Source organism: Kogia breviceps, chromosome 10 (genome assembly GCF_026419965.1).
Source record: "Kogia breviceps isolate mKogBre1 chromosome 10, mKogBre1 haplotype 1, whole genome shotgun sequence".
Classification (NCBI taxonomy): domain Eukaryota; kingdom Metazoa; phylum Chordata; class Mammalia; order Artiodactyla; family Physeteridae; genus Kogia; species Kogia breviceps.
The window spans coordinates 84,998,387-85,019,732 of record NC_081319.1 but is presented as its reverse complement, the minus strand read 5'-3'; the positions used below and the strand labels follow the sequence as shown (position 1 = coordinate 85,019,732).

At 51.8% G+C, this 21,346-nt stretch overlaps 2 protein-coding genes across 3 annotated transcripts; one reads left to right on the top strand and one right to left on the bottom strand.

Moving 5' to 3' along the window:
- The first annotated feature begins 111 nt into the window (after positions 1–111).
- Positions 112–3,864, top strand: C10H6orf136 (chromosome 10 C6orf136 homolog). 2 transcript variants are annotated; one of them, XM_059075725.2, is made up of 6 exons: positions 112–408; positions 1,694–2,095; positions 2,378–2,466; positions 2,642–2,842; positions 3,420–3,489; positions 3,568–3,864. In XM_059075725.2, exons 1-6 carry the CDS (start codon positions 337–339, stop codon positions 3,679–3,681), a joined length of 948 nt encoding a protein of 315 aa, XP_058931708.1. In that variant the 5' UTR covers positions 112–336; the 3' UTR covers positions 3,682–3,864. The 2 variants fall into 2 exon arrangements, with proteins under 2 accessions (XP_058931708.1, XP_058931709.1); XM_059075726.2 differs by having other exon boundaries at positions 166–938.
- A 52-nt stretch (positions 3,865–3,916) lies between these two features.
- DHX16 (DEAH-box helicase 16) lies at positions 3,917–20,397 on the bottom strand. Its single transcript, XM_059075724.2, has 20 exons — positions 18,814–20,397; positions 17,037–17,284; positions 16,778–16,940; positions 16,423–16,479; positions 13,144–13,398; positions 12,751–12,954; positions 12,479–12,670; positions 11,730–11,840; positions 11,442–11,557; positions 9,533–9,743; positions 9,244–9,342; positions 8,979–9,131; positions 7,007–7,147; positions 6,653–6,815; positions 6,438–6,556; positions 6,258–6,325; positions 5,365–5,527; positions 5,097–5,258; positions 4,671–4,844; positions 3,917–4,145 (listed from the first exon to the last, which is right to left on the bottom strand). The coding sequence occupies exons 1-20, from the start codon at positions 19,018–19,020 to the stop codon at positions 4,017–4,019; spliced, it is 3,135 nt and encodes a 1,044-aa protein (XP_058931707.1). The 5' UTR covers positions 19,021–20,397; the 3' UTR covers positions 3,917–4,016.
- Between the last annotated feature and the right edge of the window lie 949 nt (positions 20,398–21,346).

The following is a 21,346-nucleotide window of genomic DNA, read 5'->3' as shown; positions in this document are numbered from 1 at the left end:
TCAATCCCACCCGTCACTCTTCGCGCGCCCCGTTCAGCCCCATCATCGCCCACTTTTGCGCAAGCGCCACAGCTGAGAGCAGTGCTCGACGCCGCTAATTTACTGCGCAAGCGCTCTAAGGCAGCCTCCGATCCAGTGAGCGCAGGCGCACTTACTGCAGACCCAGCGCCCCCCTGGAACCCGCCGCAGTGCGCAAGCGTGCAACATCTCCGTTTCCCTCCCCTCAGCCCTTCACCCCCCCTCCCCGTTTTCCCCTTCAAGAAGCCGGCTCCGGGGCACGCTCACCCCTGTGAGGAGGCCGGACACGGGAGGTGCTTTCTCCATTCCCTGAAGATCATGTACCAGCCCAGCCGGGGAGCAGCCCGGCGCCTCGGCCCCTGCCTCCGTGCCTACCAGGCTCGTCCCCAGGTGAGAGCAGAGGGGAAGCGGGAGGGGAGGAGAGGGGGCGGGGAGAGACCCTCCCCAGAGTCGGCGTGTGGGGCGGAGCGCGCGCCCCGTTTCGCGCAGGCGCAGTGACGTCCCACCGCTCCTTCCCACCTGTGCGGGGCGGTGCGTTTAGGGGTTAGGGGTCGTGGGGATCGGAGGGCGGCGCCGCCAGCCGTGTAGATCACGGGACGTCGGTCTCCCGGGCCAGCGGGGGCAGGCGGGCTGGAAGCTGGGGCGGTGGTGCGCGTCCGCATTTCGCCCGCGTTTCCGCGGTTACCTGTGCCTGGAGGTGATTTGAAGGGCAGGGGGCGGAGAAGTTCGCGGCGCCTCCCGGGAGCCGACCAGACAGACCTGCGGGCCGCGCTGTGCAGCCCGCGCATCTTGCACCCGGATAGCGGTCCCGGCGGGAAGGCCGGCCCGGGTGGACCCTGTTCGGGCCCCTGTGCCCGGGCGGGCAAGATGGCCACGCCCCCGGCGGAGACGGCGCCTCCGGGACACCGTCGGGGACAGAGGTACCCGCGCGGCCCTCCAGCTCTCCCGATAATGAGACCCCTCGGGGGGGTTCGTTGGAAACGCAGGGACTCGGGTCAGGCCTGACTTTGGGTGACCTCTCCCTCATCGCAGTTTCGACATAAGTAAACCAGGGGCATGAGGTCCAGCCTTTAACAGTCTCCTGGGGTGATGAGCTTACTGCTTAACAGGTCGCGAAGTTTTATTTACAATTATTATCTCATATAGTCCTCATAATAACTCAGTGTGGTTTCATCGCCCTCGTTTATAGAAGGACATTCCCTCAGGCTGAGGGAATGAGAGTGCCTAAGGTTACATGATAGAATTGGAACTCAAAAGTCTCCTAGTTCCAGTTGGATGTTCTTTTCTCTATATATCCTCTGCTTCACACACTCGTGGAGTTGTGTTAGAGGCCGCAGTACAAGAAGACCTGTAACTTATTCATTCATTTGTTCATTCTTCAAATATGCACTCATGATTCTTGCTGTAAGAGAGGCAGACCTGCCCCCAAACAGGTTTGGAATCTTAAAACAAATCTAAAAGTATTTGCTAATGTTTGGGGGAGGTATTTGTACTTTTGTCACAGGAAAGTGTTTCCTCCTGTTTTAAGTAGAGATGGAGATGAATTTTCCCTCTAGTAGTTCCATCTCTCCTGTCAGGAGCAGGTGGGACCGGAAGTGTGTTAATGGGCAGTTTGGATGGCAGGGCATTTAGCAGCTGGATTCTTATCTTTTTCCCTTTTGTTCTTCCTCCTTAGGACCAGCTTTCTCCACGGGCCCTACCACTCCCACCTCTTTGGCCTCACTCCATGACAACCACTTCTCCATCTCTGCCTCTTTTCTGGTCTCCCCCACCCCCAAGCCCTCCCACCCGGCTGCTTCCCCGAGCTCCCCCACTACCTCTCCCTCAGGTCCAAGCCCTCACCTCACCATGGGTGGTTCTCCCCCCAGGAAAGGGGGAGGAGGGACCAGGACCTGAGTTACACAGCGGCTGCCTGGATGGGCTTAGGAGCCTATTTGAGGGACCTCCCTGCCCCTGTCCTGGGGCTTTGATACCTTTCCAAGCCTCTGGGACTGCCCACTCTTCCCCTGCCACTCCATCAGGAGACCCGAGTATGGAGGAGCACCTGGCTGTCATGTATGAGAGACTGAGACAAGAGGTAAGTCAGTTCAGAAGTGGCCTTTGTCCGAAATGGGAAGGGATGTAGGTAATTCTTAAAAATAGGGAGTCGGTCAACTGGATTCTTTCTGGGAACCATGAGACGGGCATAGAAATGTTATAAACATTTCCCAAGGAAAAGATGCTCCTCAGTTTGGATTAGGGAAGTTAAACATGGGATGAGATGACCTTTCACTCATGAATCAGGAGACACTAAATATAGAAAACTGAGAAATAGGATCATCTTGTCTTTCCTCCTGGTCTGATGCCTTCTTCTACCTAGCTTCCCAGTCTCTTCCTTCACTCCCATGACTACACTCTCTACTCATCGGATGTGGAATTCATCAATGAGATCCTGAACATGCGTACCAAGTGAGAATTCACGAATGGGTAGGGCCTTGGGGAGGAAAAGGACCCAACGCTATTTTCACTTATTAGAGAATGTTCTAGGCTGCTTCTCACTACTGCTCCCCATCCCACTGTCAGATACCAGTTTGGTTTTCTGATTCTGCCATCATGAGATTTCTTTCCCATTCCTTCCTCCCAGAGGCCGGACATGGTACATTCTGTCACTGACCCTCTGCCGCTTCCTGGCCTGGAACTATTTTGCACAGCTTCGGCTGGAGGTTCTACAGCTGACCCGCCACTCTGAGAATTGGACCCTGCAAGCCCGCTGGCGGCTTGTGGGGCTGCCCATCCACCTACTCTTTCTGCGTTTCTATAAACGTGACAAGGAAGAGCTTTACCGGTAAGAGAAGTGAGAAAAGAAACACACTACAATTTCCTCATCTTACCCTTTTGGGAACCTATGATCTAGTCTTCTAGACAGTCCTGGATCTACCCTGACTTGAGGGCAGGATCTTGTTTTTGTCTACTTTAATCTAACAAAAAATAGGGACTCTGGATATATTAGGAAGCTTCTGAACTCAGTTTCGTCATGTACATTACCTGGCACATAGTAGGTGTGCTCAAATACTTATTGAACAGATGAAAATTCCCGTCTCATAGGTGGTGCCTCACAACCTTAGGTAAAGTACCTGGTAAATTTCTGGCACAGAGTAGAATCCCAAGAAATTCTTAGGCTCAGCCCAAACCAGTGGTTCCCAAACTTTGCTGGACAGTGGAATCATCCAGGAATCTTTTAAAAATATCGGTGCCAGACATTCTGATTTAATTGGGCCAGGGAACAACCTCAGGATTTTTAAAAGATCCCCAGGTGATATAATATGTAGTAAAGTTTAGGAACTACTAGTTAAAACAAATGCTTGAATTAAACTTTGGGACCAGTCCCCTTGTCCCTCAGTGAGCCTTTCTCCCTTCACCAGGACCTATGATGCCTATTCCACCTTCTACCTGAATTCCAATGGGCTCATTTGTCGCCATCGCCTAGACAAAGTGAGTCCTAGGGCTGGGTAGGGGTGGGGTGACGGGGTAGAACATCCCACCAGCTGGCATTAACCTTTCTCCCTGCAGCTGATGCCTTCACACTCACCCCCAACGCCCGTGAAGAAGCTGCTAGTGGGAGCCCTGGTGGCTCTGGGGCTGTCGGAGCCAGAACCCAACTTACACCTGTGTTCCAAGGGCTGATCAGGAACTGGGGCAGAGGCAGCAGGGAAGACTTGCTACGCACAAGAGGACGAGGTGGAGGTGGCCAAAGACCTCAGGAGCCAGCTTCCTCCCCTCTTCTCTCTCCTCCTTTACTTTCCATCTCATGCTGTGTAAAGCTGCTGTGTAATTTAACTTGTAAATAATAAAATCTAAGTGAATATATGAGGTAGAATTTCCATGTCACTTTCTCTGAATCTCTAAGGTTCCCCATAGCTTTACTCTAAAAATATTTTTATTAATAGATATTAAATAATGTACAGAAGGAAAAGGAGCTGGTGTTAACGTTCTATTTGTTCTCTTATGTTCTCTGCTCTTTACCCTAGCTCTTCTCGTGTCTTGCCTACTTTTCTGGGCATTTTCTTAGCATGGGGATCTTCTAGCTCCTTGGCCTTGTAATAGTGGGGAGCCACCTCCAGAAGCCAACTGCTCTCAATCTCCAATACCTGGAAGGGAAGAGAAAATAATCAGCAGGGTTCCCTTCTGTTCTGTCCAACGTAGTTTCTGATATGTGTGTGTGTGATTTAAAAGAAGGTTCTCTTCTTTCCCCTTTGACTGCAGGGCTAGGGGAAAGGGTACCTGGCTCTAATACTCTGGATCCCAGGGGTAGACACACATCTCTACACGCTGTTCAAGAGCACAAGTAAGCTAACACTAAACAAAAGCCTGAACGTGAAAACTGAAATACACTCAGGACGGGGCTCCTATCTGCTTTGTTCATTATCACCCCGGCACCTGAAACCCTGAGACAACGGGCATTCAAATGCTTAGTGAATGAATAAACAGTTCTCACATCTTAGTAGATGCTGAGACAGCTGTTAGAAAGGATGCATTTCTATCTTATCCTACCTTAAACCAAGGTGCTTTCCTGTTTCTCTGCCAATCCCAGCAACCTGAACCTGGGTTTTTAGCTTGCCAAGATACCATCTCCCACACAATCCACCTGCCTGGGCAGGGCAAGGTCCCCTCACCTGTCTCATGAACTCTTTGGTGGTCAAGACAAGTTCGTGGTAGAGCAACCAGCGTGGCTGTTCCTCAAAGAGGGAAGAGTTGGGATGAATGAACACTGTCTGCTGCTGTTTCACTGTGCGGTAGCCGCTGCGAGTCAACCGTGCTGTGTGGTAAAAGTAACCAGCAGTGATGGCCTATGGAGCAGGCGGGAAAGGAAGTCAGTGGGAAAGGCAGCCGTCCAGGGACCCTCAGCACTCACTGCCTTTTTAGTTCAGGCTTTGGGAGAACTAGAAAGGTAAGGGCCTTTCAGTGGTCTGGGAAGAAAGCACAGAGAGAGCACACCTTCCACAGGGGAAGGGACACATTCTCAGCCCACTGGCCCCAGGGGAGAAGCCTGCTCCTCGGGAGATACTGGGTGGACAGCAGCAGACTAAAGAAACGCTGACCTTTCGGACACGGATATAGTCCCCCTGGCAGGAACTGAGACCGACTTCCACGCGTTCCAGGAGCCCCTCCAGCTGTTCCCGCACATCCCTGGCTCGGCGCATCGATCTGAACTGTACAAAGTTCTCATAGCACCACTGGGAAGAGTAACCACTCTCAGCCCACTGTGAAAAGGGTTGAAAAAGAGGGGGGAAAGAGGGGGTGCTAAGTACACAGCGGGACCAGAGTCCCCCACGTCCCCCTCACTCCCACTCATCCAAGCCCAGTGACCTGTGTATAAACGTTCAGCAGAACCAGGTGGTCCCCACCAGGGAGGAAGAAGTTGACACGAGCATTGTCGGCATGGACGACCTTGTCCTTGGGTCGGTAGAAGATGGAGTTGTTGACAGACAGCATGGCAGCCACTGTCAGGATCTCCTCCGAACAGCTGTACCTGGGGCAGGAAGGGAAAGCCATGGGAGTTCAAAGCGAGACACAGCAACAGGAACAGGAACAGGCGCAGTGAGGAGGAAAGCGATCGCTGTGTGGTGGATGTCCTCACGTGGGGACAGCAAGTAGGGCTAACGGCTACAAATCAGAAAGTAGATTGATTTTGGTGGCAGGGGCAGCGGTATGGGGGTCAAGGAGGTGAGGGTCAGGTTATAGATAAAACGGTAACAGGAGAGATATCCAGGGAGGCAGGGGCAGGAAGGCATTGGGGCCCTCTGAGGGTTCTGCAGTAAGAAGGTGCATGTTTATAGCAATCCCTTTAAGTTCATGTAATGACCTTTAACCTCAACCATAGCAGAGAAATGGTATTTAAAGGTGGTCCCTCCACAGCTGTTTCTAAATGCTCTAGTCTGAAACCTTAGGAATGAGTAAGTCCCCAAACCAGCCCTCACTCAGCACTCCTCACGATGGAAAATCTTCCACTTTCATTCACGCCCCCCAATTTTTTACGCGCTTGTCAATCTCTCGCATTTGATAATCATAACCAAAGACAGGAAAGTGTCTTACTGATCCCTGTGGGCCTCAAAAGGGGCAATAAAAATTACCTAATAACTTGTTATTTGTTAAAGAATAATGTGGTGGAGAGAAAAAGCAAGATCACAAAGATGGACCCAGAGACAGAAAGAGGCAGCGCCAGTGTGTGTGCTGGGGGCCCGGCCAAATCAGGGGCTTACTTCTCAGAGGCCAGGATCATTTTAGACAGCATGGGGTCCACCGGCAGCTCTGCCATCTTTCGACCAGACTAAGGAGAGGAAAGAGAGAGTTGAGGCCACTCCTCCCTCAGGTGTCCCTCCAACTCCCGAGGGGCCACCCCAGCCTTCCTCCTGCCCCAGCCTGCCGCCCTCCCACCTCACCGTGGTGAGCTCCCCAAGGTGGTTGAGGGCCCCCAGTGCGTACAGCTGCTCCAAAGCCAGCAGCAGGGTCTCATATGGTGGAGGGTCCAGGAAATCAAAGTGCATTAGGTCGTGGATCCCTGGAGAAAGATGTGAGGGGGTAGACCAGAGTCCCTTCACAAGGACCAGCTAGCCCCACCCCTTCTGTCTCAGGAGGACTGGGGGACCCCAGTCACCTAAACTCTTGAGCAGCAACACGACGTTGCCCAGGCTGGTCCTCTGAATCTCGGGCACTGTGGTTTCTTCCAGCTCGTGCTGATAGGCCCAGGCGGTATACAGGCGGAAGCACTTCCCTGCAGCCACCCGACCCGCCCGACCAGCTCGCTGACTGGCTGAGGCCTGGAAAGGACGGACAATTTGTCAGGCCCACGGACAATCTGGTGATGGAAAAGAGAAAGGGCAGTATTTCTGCAAGAAATCTGGGAGGGTGTGGACCACTAATCCCCCTTGCTCTAAGCAGCCTCCATCGCTTCTGAGCTGGCCTGTTCTCCCCCTCACCCCGTGGAGACCCTGCTCAAGCCCAGGCCAACCTTGCTGCAGGGTGTGACGGTGAGCGATTCCATGCCCGTGCGCGGGTTGTAGCTCTTCAGCTTACAGAACCCCGGGTCCAGCACGTAAATGATGCCCTCGATGGTGAGTGAGGTCTCGGCGATGTTCGTTGCCACAACTACCTGAATGAGGGGATGTGGGATCGCCCGTAAATCCCACCCACCTAGTTACCCAGAAGAAGTAATTCTGGAAGACACGGAGTAGACAAACAGGTGTAAAGGAGCAGGAGCTGAGGGGATTTGCAGCCAAGGTCAGGAGAGGGGGACAGGCCAGTAGAAGGGTGGGGGAGATGTGGGGATTAGCAGGGCATAAGGCGGAAAGCAAAGGAAATGAAGGGGGTTCAGGGGTTTTTTCAGAGGTGGGAGCTGGGGGTGGTCAGGTTCCAGCCCCATCTTCCCCACTGTCACTTTTTTTTTTTTAATTTGTTTTTTAGTTTTTGGCCACGCCGCACAGCATGTGGGATCTTAGTTCCCCCAACCAGGGATCAAACCCGCACCCCTGCAGTGGAAGCGTGCAGTCCTAACCACTGGACCTCAAGGGAAGCCCCACTGTCACTTTCATATTCACCTTTACACATTACTTCCTAAAATAGCCCCCTGATGAGTCTCCCTGCTCTACTCCTAGCCCTGGTTACACGGCATCCAGAATGGTCCTTTTAAAATGTGAGCCTGTCACATCACTCCCCGCCATCCATCAGTGGCTTCCCACCTTACCTGAGAATCACATCCAAGCCCCTTCAGGCCCTGAGTCCTCCAGGCCCTGGCTACTTTTCTGATCTCATCTCCTAGCACCCGGGCTCCTCGCTCCACCCCTGCCAACTGCTGAGCACGCCTCACGCCCATCCTCACGCCCGCCCTCCACGTGCACTATTCCTTCTACCTGGCACGCTCTTCTTCCAGATGTCAGCCTGGCTCCTTCGCTCGCCTGGTTGAGGCCCCAGCTTCACTCTCACCTTATCACCCTACACCCTAAGGAAAATCCCTTCCTGCCATTCCTTTCCCGACACCCCTTGGAGTCAGCCTCCGTCTTCCCATGCCGCACTGTACCTCTTGTGGCATCTGCCACAAATTGATATTAGGTATTTATGTGTTCATTGTCTCCTAACTTATATTAGACTAAACTCCATGAGGCTAGCGACTTGTTTGACTTGTTTTGTTCACTGCTGTATCCTCATCCCCTAGAACAGTACCTGGAACGTGGAGGAACTCTTTAAATATTTGTTGAATGAAAAGTTACATCTTTGCTCAAAATCCTTTGATGGCCACTCACTGGTCTAAAGTCCACACTCTTCCACCTGCCATCAGAGGCCCTCTCTGGGCTTCCCTGGTGGCGCAGTGGTTGAGAATCCGCCTGCCGATGCAGGGGACACGGGTTCGTGCCCCGGTCCGGGAAGATCCCACATGCCCCGGAGCGGCTGGGCCCGTGAGCCATGGCCGCTGAGCCTGCGCGTCCGGAGTCTGTGCTCCTCAACGGGAGAGGCCACAACGGTGACAGGCCCGCGTACCACACCCAAAAAAAAAAAAAAAAAAAAAAAAAAAGCCCTCTCTAATCTCTATTCAAAGTTGTTTTTAGCCCACTACTTCACCATGTGAGCCTTCCCCTAAGCCTGCTGGAGCACTCTGACCTCAGACACCCCTTAAGCCTTCCTCTGATATTCCCCCACCATCTTCCCTAAAGGTCCTCCAGACCAAATCCCACCTCCTGGCACACCAAGGGCCTCCCTTCTCCTCTGCACCTCTACCATGCTCACTTTCTGGATCACGCATTTGGCTATCTCACCATTCTCACTGTCGTCACCCTCTCTCTCCAGCTCCAGAGGCGAGGGACTGCCACCCAGCCTCGCAGCTACAGCAGTGCCCAGGACACACCTTGCACAGGGCAGGCACACACTTTCCTTTTCACTACTAGCTGTGTGAACCACAGGGGTGAAGAATGTGGGTCTCTCCAACTGACCTTCCGTGCCCCAGGGGGCGTGGGCTGGAAGATCCGCGCCTGCATATCAGAAGGCAGGTTGGCATAAATGGGCAGTACCAGGAGCTCCCGGATTTTGGAGCCCAGGCGGCGGCAGCGATCCTGGAGCATCTCACAGGCAGTCTCAATCTCCTCCTGGATTTGGGTGGGGAGAGCTGCGTGGGACCCAGAGTCACACGAGGCTGACCTGCCAGCCCTGTCTTCCCCTGGGATACACATATCACACCCCCTCCCCCACATCACGCACCTGTCCTGTCAGGAACACCAGGATATCCCCAGGGGGCTGGGTCACATGAATCTGCAGCACAGACACCACACAGGCCTCCAGGTAGTCCGCCTCTGGAGCCTGGGTAGAGGGGGAGGCAGGGTCACAGGAAAGCCACCTGCTCAGGCAAATCTCTTCCTCTCCTCCCAGCTCGACATACACTTTATCCCAGTTTTCCTTTGGACTCTCCATCCCGTCCTTCCCTCCTTGGGAATCTCCTTCAAAGGCTCCAATGCCTTTACACTTAAGCCCATCCTCCCTGAGGGGGCACCTTGGTATAGAAGATGTCAACTGGAAACCTGCGTCCAGGGATCCGGAAGACGGGGGCGTCATCAAAGAAGGTGGAAAAGCGGGCAGTGTCCAATGTGGCTGAAGCCACCAGGACCTTGAGCTCAGGTCGGAATCGAGCAACATCTTTGATCAACCCGAAGAGAATGTCTGTGTGCAGGGTCCGTTCATGGGCCTCATCCACCATCACCACGCTGAGGAAGGAACGGGGGCACCAGTGAGCGAGGGGAGGTGGGTAATGCAGGAGGGGACACTGGGGCCGCCGGATGAGAGGACAGGCCCCCAGCCTGGCTAGGAAGGAACAGACAGACCTGAAGCACCGTGATGTGAGCAGCCCCGAAGCCTCCGGGGTCCTCTGGGGCAGCTGCCGCGCATCCCTGATTGACCCTGATGCCTCTTTCTGGAGAGGGGCCGGGTGAGCCCTCCCACCCCAACCTGAGAGGACTCTGCAGGCTTCTTGGTCTCCTCGTAACTTAACTATATGTGTGCCACCTTCTTTCTCCTTGCTCTAGTCTTTGGATTTCCTGCCAAGCCCGCAGGAGCTCATCCCCCACTTCAACCCTTTGCGCCTAACTGTGACCATGATGGTGAAGTCCTCAGCCATTTCACAAAGCAGGCTGGCGTGATGGGAAAACCCCACACCCTGAACACTCTCACATTAGCTGGCCTTCCATGGGTTCTCAGAGGTTTTTGCAAGGGATGTGAAGGACCAAATCATATCTGTCCCATTGCTCCACTGTAATCTTCTAGGACCGGAAATCCACAGTCTCCTAAGAGCTGAAAAGGCAAGTACTGCTCAGCTGGCCTGGCTTCACCCTCATCCCATCCATGAATCACTTCTTCCCCACAAGACATGCTCATCCAACCCCTGCTTGGCCAATGCCGGCACTGAGAACACATTACTCACAGATCAAGCCACTCCAAGACAAGGGGCAGAGGCTTAAGAGTCAGGGCGCAAGCACTCCGACAGCCCCCGCAATCTCTGCCACTCTATCTTCTCGGTATTGATCTGAAATCCGCCTCCCTGCAACCTCCCCCATGGCTCCTAGCTGTGCTCTCTGGGGTCACATAAAACAAGTCTGGTCCCTTTCTCATGTAATAATAGCCCTTCACATATTTAGAGGGAACCAGGATGTGTGAGTTTTCCCCTCTAAGCTGAACATTCTAAGTTTTTGCAAGTGGTCTTCACGTGGCTTCTCAAGTCCCCACAGCACCATTCTACCATCCTGGTTGTTTTCTGAACTCTGGGAACAATTGGGGAGAGACAGAAAGGCTTTCTCTGTAGCCTCTTCTACCCTCCGGGCCCATCTCAGTTCTAAGACTGTTCGAACCATAAAGATTCAAAAACTGGTGGACAGGACTTCTCTGGTGGCACAGTGGATAAGAATCTGCCTGCCAAGGCAGGGGACACAGGTTCAGGCCCTGGTCTAGGGAGATCTCACATGCCACGGAGCAACTAAGCCCATGCGCCACAACTACTGAGCCTGAGCTCTAGAGCACAGGAGCCTCAACTACTGAGCCCACGTGCTACAACTACTGAAGCCCGTGCACCTAGAGCCTGTGCTCCACACCAAGAGAAGCCACCGCAATGAGAAGCCCGTGCACCGCAACGAAGAGTAGCCCCCGCTCGCCACAGCTAGAGAAAGCCTGCGTGCAGCAACAAAGACCCAACGCAACCAAAAATAGATAAATAAATAATTTAAGAAAAAAGAACTGGTGGATAAATCAGAAAAGAAGACAATGGCCAAACTGGCCGGGTGGGAAGAAAGGAGGGAAAAGCCAGAGATTAAGGGAGATAAAGGAAGGTACTAAAGAACAGGAGGGCAGCAGACCGGAGGGAGGCAAAGACGGGCAGCGCCCCCTCTCGTGGGAGCTGGGGGGCCTGTGCATACCTGTAACTCGCAAGGTCAGGCTCAGAGAGGAACTCCCGGAGAAGCATCCCATCCGTCATGTAGCGCAGGACAGTTCGCTCTGATGTGCAGTCCTCAAAGCGGATGCTGTAGCCGACCTGTCATGTGGGCCATTAGTGATCGACAGTTGGGCCAGTGTCCCCAGAAGGGAGGGCAAAGGGACAAGGGTGAGCACCTGGACCGGTGGGGGCTCAGGGGACCTGCAGGCAGCGGGGGCTGAGTCCCAGACCCTAGAGGCTCCCCTCGTCCCTCAGTCCCCACAGATCTCACCTCATTCCCAAGCTTCACACCCATCTCCCGGGCCACTCGGGCAGCCACACTCATGGCTGCCACTCTCCGGGGCTGGGTGCAGGCAATCTTTGCACCTTTCTTTGTGTAACCCTGCATGACAAGAAGAAAGAGGAGGTTTTCCCTTTGATAAATATGCAGCTGGAGCCCAGCAATTCAGAGAAGTTGGAAATGCAGGGCAGGGGGAACAGAGAAACAGACAGAAGCAGAAAACCAGACAAGAAGGGCAAACGGACAGGATGGCAGACCCAGGGCCCACAGAGGGTCCTCACCCAGCCCTAGGCAGTCCCAGCCCTTTGGGTCATCAAGTTCAGGGCTCTGTGAGATTCAAGCTGGAAAAGGACTGACCGGCTGGGCAGACCCAAAAGCAAGGGGAACAAGGGAAGGTAAAAAAGCAGGAAAAGTCCTTTCACTCCTCATTCCTTGGCCCTGCAGGAGCAGAGGCCGGGCTGGTGGAGCAGGGCCCATGTTCACACCCACATGCCACCATCTAACCGTCTATACCTCCTTCCAACGCTAACCTACAGAACACCTATCAGGCATGGACACAGTGGCAGGAAGTGAGAACAGAAGCATGAAAAGGGCGTGGTCCTTATTCTCGAGAACCTTACCACTTAGCAGAAAAGACTAAAGGACTGAAATAGAGAAGGAAAGTGACTACTCAAAATCCCACGTAAAGGAGCTGACAGGACTGTGCTGGTCAGTGCCAGCTGGGGCTGAAGCTGCCATACCTCCTCAAAGAGGTACTGTGGGATTTGGGTGGTCTTGCCCGAGCCTGTCTCGCCTTCGATGATGAGGACCTGATGATTAGCAATGGCGGCCAGGAGCTCCTCGCGGAATGGGAACACCGGGAGGCTGCGGCGGACGACCTGGATGGACTCCTTCTGCTGAGCCTGGGTTGGAGCGGGTGGGGCTGACGGCTCCTGAGAAGCAGGAAAAGGGCTGTGAGCTTCAGGGCCGGCTCCCCACGCTCCTTGGGACATCCCAGCGCCCTCCCTCTCACCGTGTCACCCTGGAGCTGAGTGGCCCGCACGAACTCGATGGTTTCCTCTTCCTCCAGCACCAGCTGATACTTGGGCTCCTGGGAGGCAGCATCTCGGGCCCCAAACTTCAGGGATGCTGCCCCGAGCCGGGCCTCCTCCCAGCGCCGCTGCTCTTCCCCAGGGGCACCGGACTCCTCCTCCACTAGATCCACTGCTCGTGCTGGCTAAAGAGAGCAGGGCACGTGGAGTCAGAGCTGCCCTCTCTGCCCAGCACTCCCTCCGCAGCCGCTACCCCTGCCCACGGAGAAAGGCAAGACAAGGAAGGGGCCAGCTAGGCCACTGCCCAAGCCCCGGAAGCTTTCCCTCCCCTCTGCTTGGGGACCGGGGCTGCAGCGGTGAGCCCCTCGCCTCACCTGTCCTCGCGTCTCCTCGGGCATGTGGTAGCGATTGGTGGCCTCCAGCTTCTCTTGCTCCCCCGCCGCCCGGTACTCCCGGGCCAGATCCCGCACTCGCCGCTTGTATCTGAGCTCATGCCGCTCGTGCTGGCTCAGCTCCACGTCCCCAAAGAGGAACTCTTCGTCCACCAGCTCGGCCTCCAGGTCCTCAAGCTTCTCGCGCTCCCGCTTGGCCAGGTATTCTCGGCGGGATTTCTTCCGCAGCTCAGGGACCTGGGTCGGCCCAGGGCAGTCAGAGCCTCTTCTCGCTGGAAGAGTGACCCTTTTCCTCACCTACCCCTAAGAATGACAACCTCTGACAGGCCGGCAAGAGAACCTAAAGATGTGTCCTCTACCTTCCTTCCCTCTGCACTGGACAACGCGACTGACGACACGCCCCACGCTGGGCCCACACACTGCCTTCCAGCAGGAGGACCCAGCTGGACGTCCTTCCAGGCAGCCTGACCATCTTCGCCAATATAAATTCACTAGAGCTAAGGTGATTATGTGCATATTTTATATTGTAGCTTGCTATTTTATTTGACTTAGTGGAAACGGGAAAACCATAACAGCTGATACCAGCATTCGGAAGCACAGGTCTCAAACTGAAAACAACTGAGACAACTGGAAACCACTGGGTGAGCCCAAAATAGGTATTCTTCCTCCCCAATGATAGGCTCCCCGGTCTTGAACCAAATGACCGCAGTTTGAGGAAAAGGGAAAAATACATTACACACAAAAAGGTTGGAAGCATCAGAGAGTGGTTCTGTGAGGCAAAATGTAATGAGGTAGTTTAGCTCGGGGACTAACTTCTACCCCCTCAGACAACGGGTCATTTGGCTTCTATGTGTTTCCTTTCAATACAGGCTTTTCAGGACACATGGTGGATGACAGAAGACTGGCCACGTGCTGAAGGCCTTTCTGGACCCTAACCCTAAGCCCTCCCACTGTGGCAACACAATCTTCCCTGTGTTCACAACAAGCTCCTCTACTGCAGTGACAAAACCCACTGCTGCCCTCCCCTTGGGGGCCCTGATTTGATTTAATTGCTTGGTTTTTCTTGTTTGTTCTATCACATCTTAAAATGGAGTTTATGCTCATGACCTGATCTGAGTACCACAATCAAATACTCCTTCGGTCTCATGGGTGAGGCAGATGGATGTCTTTTTAAAATATGGGCAAGAAATCAAGGCAATTTGAGCATCAAAAAGAATAATGATATGAAATTATAAAATATTGAGAAATAAAAATTCACGAGTCCAACATGACTTGCGTACAAACAACGGGAAAAAAACTTCTGTCACCAGTGAGCTGACTATTACAGCAGACTCTTTACTCTGAAAATTAGTAATTAAAAGGAAACAATTAAGCATTTGCCCTCACTCTAAGGAAGGTACTGTAGCCCATTCCTTGTTGTTAAGGAAAAGTTCTTCTTTATATAAAAAGGCTAGCCGATAAATGTAGAAGGAATGTCAGAATCCAAAAATCACCACTTTGCAATCCCCCATGACATAAGTGATTCAGGAAAGGATTAGCAGTGGTTGCTAAACCATTAGCTGAGAGGCTGTTGGTAGGAAGGATACCAGCACTAACACGCACACAGCTGGACAGTGTGTCCCCCTGATATGATGTGCCCGTCACCACCCAAGAGGTGTTGCTGCCACAGCTGTTTAATCTGAGTCTAAGCAAGCTGTGGACCCAATTTCCACTTTAAAGTAAGCACTGGCACAGAACTTAATACCGCAAGATAAGGATCAGATAATTCCAGAACGTAGGACATGGTACAAGGTGAGACAGAAAGAAAGAGAAGGGGGAAATGAAACAAACTGAAGAAACCTAACAACCAAATGCAATGCGTGAACCCTGACTGGATTCCAGTTTGGAAAAAGCAGCTATTAAAGACATTTTGGGGTAACTGGGGAAATCTTATTGTAGGCAGGTTCTTCGTTGATATATGAGAAACATCTGCCTGGGTGTGACAAATGGCACTGTGGTTTTAGAGAAATATCTTATCAGGTACATGCTAATGGGACAAAATGCCATGATGTCTAAACTTTTAAATGGTTCAAAAAGAGAGGAAAAAAAAAAGCCGCCATTTACACAGGCATTGCAGGGACTTCCCTGGTGGCACAAGGGTAAGAATCCGCCTGCCAATGCAGGGGACACAGGTTTGAGCCCTGGTCTGGGAAGATCCCACATACTACGGAGCAACTAAGCCCATGTGCCACAACTACTGAGCCTGTGCTCTAGAGCCCACATGCCACAACTACTGAAGCCCGTGTGCCTAGAGCCCGTGATCCGCAACAAGAGAAGCCACTGCAATGAGAAGGCCACGCACCGCAACAAAGAATAGCCCCCCCATCGCTGCAACTAGAGAAAGCCCACACGCAGCAACAAAGACCCAACTCGGCCAAATCATAATTAAATAAATAAATAATTAAAAAAAAAAATTCCCTTATACTATTCTTTCAATTTTCCTATTTGTTTGAAAATTTTCATAATTGAAAAAGAAAACAAAAATTCAGGAAAGTAAAAACACTATACCAGCATCGAAAGATGTCTCAGAAGTCTGGCCACAGTCACTTTGTGGGGTGTGAGCTGAGATGGATATGTCAGGAGAGACCTGATGGCCACTAGGCCATTTTCAGGACACCAAGAGTCTCAAAATTCTTTGGGGAAATCTAAGTGTGACTTACATGGGAAGATCAGGCCTTTGGAAAACTGCAACCCTACCTAGGCTAACCCCTTAACAAGTCCAGTACATGAATTACAAGGGATCTGTCCCTGTGCGGTGAGAAGACCAAATCAGGAAACCAGTGGAAGATCACAAGGCCCCGTGGGGCACGGCGGGATCAGGTGGTAAGAAGGTATGTGGAGATGCTGTACCCAAGCTCAGGGGTCAGCACGTCCGTGGGCAGCAGGACTCTGCTCTGCCCCTGTCCTCCAGCTGCTCCTTGACCACCCAGCTGCCTTTGGAGTACACCTCTTTAAGTCTCAGGAACAGGGAAACCTCACACTCCCCTCACTGACACACGGTGTGATCTGATCCTAGGAGTCAAAGAGGGTTTCTGGGCCATTTTCTTCCCTCTACAACTTAAGTCCACCCGCAGCAGGCTCCTGTCAACCAAGACCCCTCCTCCAGAGACCCAACACCCCACCAGCAGCCCCACTGCACTTCCTGTGCACCCTTTCTTCCTATCCTTAACCACACTCCTTCAGTAAGTCTTTCCTTTTGTCTTCCTGGGCACTGGGACTCACCATGGCTTTCCGGTCTTCCTCAGCCATCTTGAGGCGCTTCTGAGCCTCTTCATAAGCCTAGGAGAAGAAGGCAAGAGTGGCCAAAAGTCCCCACACCCACAGCCATTGCCCTTCTAGAATCACAGGTATCATTCTGATGTTCCCTAGCAAAAAAAAATGTTCCCCAGCACAAAGAAATGTTCCCCCTTCACTGAGGCTGCAGGTTCAGCAGAGAGCCACCTTAGCCCAAAGACATTACCAGATCACTGGAGGCAGCCCCTTGTCTTCCCAGAGATCACTATCTGCAATCATACCCAACCTCAGACTGGACCCAGGGATCTTCTGGGGACTGACGGAACGTGCTGCTCCTACGCACCTTCTTGTCTGACCGCTCCAGGACGTTGCGAGTCCGATCCTTGTCCCGCTGCCGAACCCGCTGGGCGAACGCATCACGCTCCTCCAGGTCCTGAAGGCGCTCTCGCTCTGTCCGCTCCCACTCATCCTCTGACTCTGGCTTCTCTGTCTGCTGTTTACTCCCCCTGCAGCCCAGCCCGGAACATTAACTAAGGGCATCCAGGGGCTTACTGTCCCATCATCCACCTGCCCCATCCTCTCTCACCCTACTTCTGACTTACTGTGTCTTCCTCTTTCCCTTCTCCGAAAACTCTTCCTCCTCTTCTTCCTCTTCCTCTTGACGTTTCTTCCTGAGGTGTTTCCGTTTTTTCCGCTTCTTCCGGAGACTGCTCCCGGCCCTGCCTACAGTCTCCTCGCTGCTCTCCTCACTGTCCTCCAGCAACCTGTAGGATCGGTTCTTTTCCAGCAGGGCTCTGGCCTCTCGCTCAGCTGCCCGAGCTGGCTTTTCCACCACAGCCTTCCGTGGGACCTGTCAGAAGAGGAGAGGATAAGGGGATGTGAGCAACTCCTGATGCCTGCCCACCTCCTCTGCCCTGTTCCTAATTTAAGGAGTAACTTGATCTTAAACCGGCCTTCATTCTCTCTCTTCCCCAAGGCTTCACACCATGTCCATCAGCCTGAATGGGGCCTCTCAGCTTCCAAACTTCTTTTCAGTCGTTCATTTAACAAACATTTACCGAAGCCTGTCCCATGCACCCACTGCTAGGTACTAGGGATACAGGGATAAACAAAGAGACAAAAACTCCTGCCCTCACGGAGTTTACGTTCTCATATCCAATTCTCAACTGTTCAGCCTCTGTTCTTCCCAATGACTAAGTCATTCCTACCCAAGAACTGGCCAGGATTGTTGTGCAGAGGCCTGTCACAGGCCTGGCACTGTACCAGACTCCAGGGATACAGTGGTGAACAGATTAACATAAAATTCCTACCCTCCCATCCCTTACGTTCTAACCTCATTTCTCACCAAGCACCTTATGGGATATCCACACCAGGTTATCCACCATTCTCTGAACAAGCTCAACACTTTGAGTATTACTGGATACTTTCCAAGCTCTAATTCTGCAAGGTGCAGTTAGGTGGTAGGAATACAAAGACAAGAAATACAGTCTTGTCAGGCTTCTCTGGTGGTGCAGTGGTTAAGAATCCACCTGCCAATGTAGGGGACCTGAGTTTGAGCCCTGGTCTGGGAAGATCCTACATGCCGCGGAGCAACTAAGCCCCTGCACCACAACTACTGAGCTGGCACTCTATAGAGCCCACAAGCCACAACTACTGAAGCCTGCGCGCCTAGAGCCCATGCTCTGCAACGAGAAGCCACTGCAATGAGAATCCCGCACACCGCAACGCAGAGTAGCCCCTGCTTTCCGCAACTAGAGAAAGCCCGGGTGCAGCAATGAAGACCCAAATATAAGACCCAACGAAGCCAAAAATAAAATAAATTTATTTTTAAAAATATTTCATTAAAAAAAGAAATACAGTCTTGTCTTCCAAGAGCTAACCTTTACACCTTTACTCTTCTCCCTTCTCTACCTGACAAATTCCAGAGAATCTCTGGGTCTGCTTTTCCCGATCCCAACTCCCACCCTTTCTGCCCTCCCACAGCACGGGCCTACACATCTATTCTATAGCCTCACTATTCAAAGGGTGGTCTGTGGACCACCAGCCATCACCTGTGGTGATGACAAACTTGTTAGATTTGTTAGAAATGAAGAATCCATCCCAGACCTACCGAATCGGAACCCGCATTTTAACAAAAGCCCTGGATGAATCCTGTACCTGTTAAAGTTTGAGAAACACTGCTCTATAGCGCTTAAACCAACACACTTAAACCATCCTCAATCTTCTCCACGGAAGTAGACGTCCAGCCAGTAGGCGACAACGGACAAAGAATAAATGCTGGTGAACTGAGCTTACTTAATTCTCGGTTGGACAGTTAGCCCGACCTCACCAGGACAAATAACCTGGGGGCGCCGGCTCTGCTCCACCCCCTCCCCGCACCTTGTTCCAGAGTCTCAAGGCGAAGTCCCGGGCCGGCCCACTGAGGTCCAGGGTATCGGTGTCTCGCAAACGCTGCACGAACTCCTCTGCCGAGGCGCAGCGCTGAGCGGTACCGATGAGGAACTGGGCCACATGCCGCTCGCTCAGTCCCAGCACCGAGTGCAGCTCGTCTTGCACCCAGCGCTCCAGCCCTGCCGGCGTCGCCATGGCGACTCACGCTCCCTATTTCCGGCCCTGAAAGTGTCTCGAGCAGCCTCGCTAGCGGCCGGGCGGGTCACCCGGAGGTCTGAAGCCGCGGGTCGGAGCCTCTGTTCCACAAAGAAGCTGCCTCAGGACCTGGGGGTTCGGTTTCCGACAGCCCAAAGCAATCTTCCCGGAGCTCGGAGGCCGGAAGTGGCTGCACTTTTCCGGCCCAAGCCTACGGTGGCCGAGCGAAGTCAAATCTTGCGGAATTGTACTCAAAGCTTGGGGTAAAACATTTTCATTTGCTCCCCCACCGAATCTCTCTTTCGCCCTCTGTTGGTCATTCCTGTGTGTTACACTCACTCATTTCATTCAACAAATGCTGAGAGCCTAATGTGGGCTAGGCAGTTTTAGTTCCCGGGGATATACCAAAGAACAAATAAGAAACAAATCCCTCACAGAATTTACAGTGGCTTAAGGTGGGCGGAGACAAGATACATAAAAAATAAAACATGTAAGTTCTATAGAGCCAAAAATAATGCAAGGGGTGTGTGTGTGTGTGTGTGTGTGTGTGTGTGTGTGTGTGTGTATCTGTGCGCGCACAGGTTAGGCTTGAAAGAGGACTCCAGGCAGGAGAAAACTTGGGATGTGGAGAAGAAATAAAGGTGCCCTCTTTTCCTGGCGCTGTCTCTGAAAGTTATTTTAAAAGATCTCCAAACTAAGGAATGTGCAAACTGTATTCAGCCATTTTTTTTTTTTTTTTTTTTTTTTTTGCTAACTGCTTGAGAAACTCACTGGGGCTGCTTAATTTTAAATAAGCAGAGTTTGTTCCTTGACTCTGCCATCCTGTTTGATCCTGCTTCATACTTTTACAACAATTACTTGGATTTATCAACACTACACTGGGAAAAGAAACATTTGTTATTCTAGTTAATAGCCACAGGTAGCTCCACATCATTGACTTCTTTCCTTTTTTAAAAATTTATTTATTTTTATTTTTGGCTGCATTGGGTCTTCGTTGCTGCGCGCGGGCTTTCTCTGGTTGCGGCGAGCGAAGGCGCGGGCTTGTCATTGCAGTGGCTTCTTTTATTGAGCAGCACCGGCTCTAGGCCGCGGGCTCAGTAGTTGTGGCACGTGGGCTCTAGACCGCAGGGTCAGTAGTGTGGTGCATGCCCTCAGTTGCTTGACAGCATGTGGGATCTTCCTGAGGCACGCCTCGAACCCGCGTCCCATGCATTGGCAGGCGAATTCTTAACCACTGCACCACCAGGGAAGCCTTCATTGACTTTTTTAATGCACTACTTTCTATTTCTGAAATGGACTGTAGACACCCCTGGCACCTCAGAGCCTCTTGCTTCTGCTTTCCTGGGTCACAACTGATTAGGATCTTTATCTAATTAGCTACTAATGTAAGTATCCTGTTTCCATCCTACCCACATCCTGTCTGAAGTGGCTCATTCTTTTGACACCTTGCTTGTTCCCTTGCTGGTAAATTAAAGACGTTTGGCATATGTTTAAGATCAATTTGTCTAATACACTTTGTTTTTAATGAAGGAGGAATCTCCTCTAACTAGTCTGAGAGGAGCATCCTCTAGTGATAGAAGGACTACAACTACTTAACCATGTCTTTATTAGCCTGGAGAACTTAAAAAAAAAAAAAAAAAAAAAAAAAAAAAAAAAGACCTGATAAGTAAAATACAGATATTCTACATTTGTAGAAAATAAAAATTCATTGAAATGGGGAAACCTCCCAGTACCAACTACACTTGGGCCACAAAGCCATGAATTATCCCATTGTCTATCAGAGGAGACCCTTTTGAGGAATCTGCACTTCTCTACATACACTATACTTGCAGCAATTTCAGGAGACTTATTATTTATGGTCCTGAGTCGGAGTAAAATCCCCTGGATTAGCCACTACTAATCACAAACTATCTGGCTGCTTGCATTGCACTAGGCTTCTGAATATCAGAATCCTTCAATTCAGAGTGTCCTTTGCTTCCAAGTTTTTAGCTCTTTTCATCTTTTCATGCATTTGTTCAGTCATTCATTTTAAAAATAAATTTTTGTGTCTACTAGGTGCCAGGCGTGGTGATGCTGCAGTAAACCCAACCAACACAGTTTGTCCTCCTGGTACTTCCAGTCTAGTGGATGCTTCAACCGCACTTTCTCAAACCAGCCCTAGACTAAAAAAAAAAATTAATTTAATTTAAAAAAAAAAGAGTATTAAAAAAAACTCAGGGAGTTCCCTGGTGGTTTCCACTAGCGGTTTGGATTTAGCGATTTCACCGCGGAGGCCCAGGTTCAATACCTGGTCAAGGCACTGAGATGCTGCAAACTGTGAGGCGCA

Coding starts and splice junctions, on each gene's coding strand:
- DHX16 (XM_059075724.2), bottom strand. CDS start 19,020: ATGGCGACGCCGGCAGGGCTGGAGCGCTGGGTGCAAGACGAGCTGCAC. Junction 16,941..17,036: donor AAGGGAAAGAGGAAGACACA/GTAAGTCAGAAG, acceptor GCTGGGCTGCAG/GGGGAGTAAACAGCAGACAG. Junction 9,343..9,532: donor TTGACATCTTCTATACCAAG/GTGCCCCCTCAG, acceptor CCCTCTACCCAG/GCTCCAGAGGCGGACTACCT.
- C10H6orf136 (XM_059075725.2), top strand. CDS start 337: ATGTACCAGCCCAGCCGGGGAGCAGCCCGGCGCCTCGGCCCCTGCCTC. Junction 409..1,693: donor CCTACCAGGCTCGTCCCCAG/GTGAGAGCAGAG, acceptor CTTCCTCCTTAG/GACCAGCTTTCTCCACGGGC. Junction 2,467..2,641: donor ATCCTGAACATGCGTACCAA/GTGAGAATTCAC, acceptor CCTTCCTCCCAG/AGGCCGGACATGGTACATTC.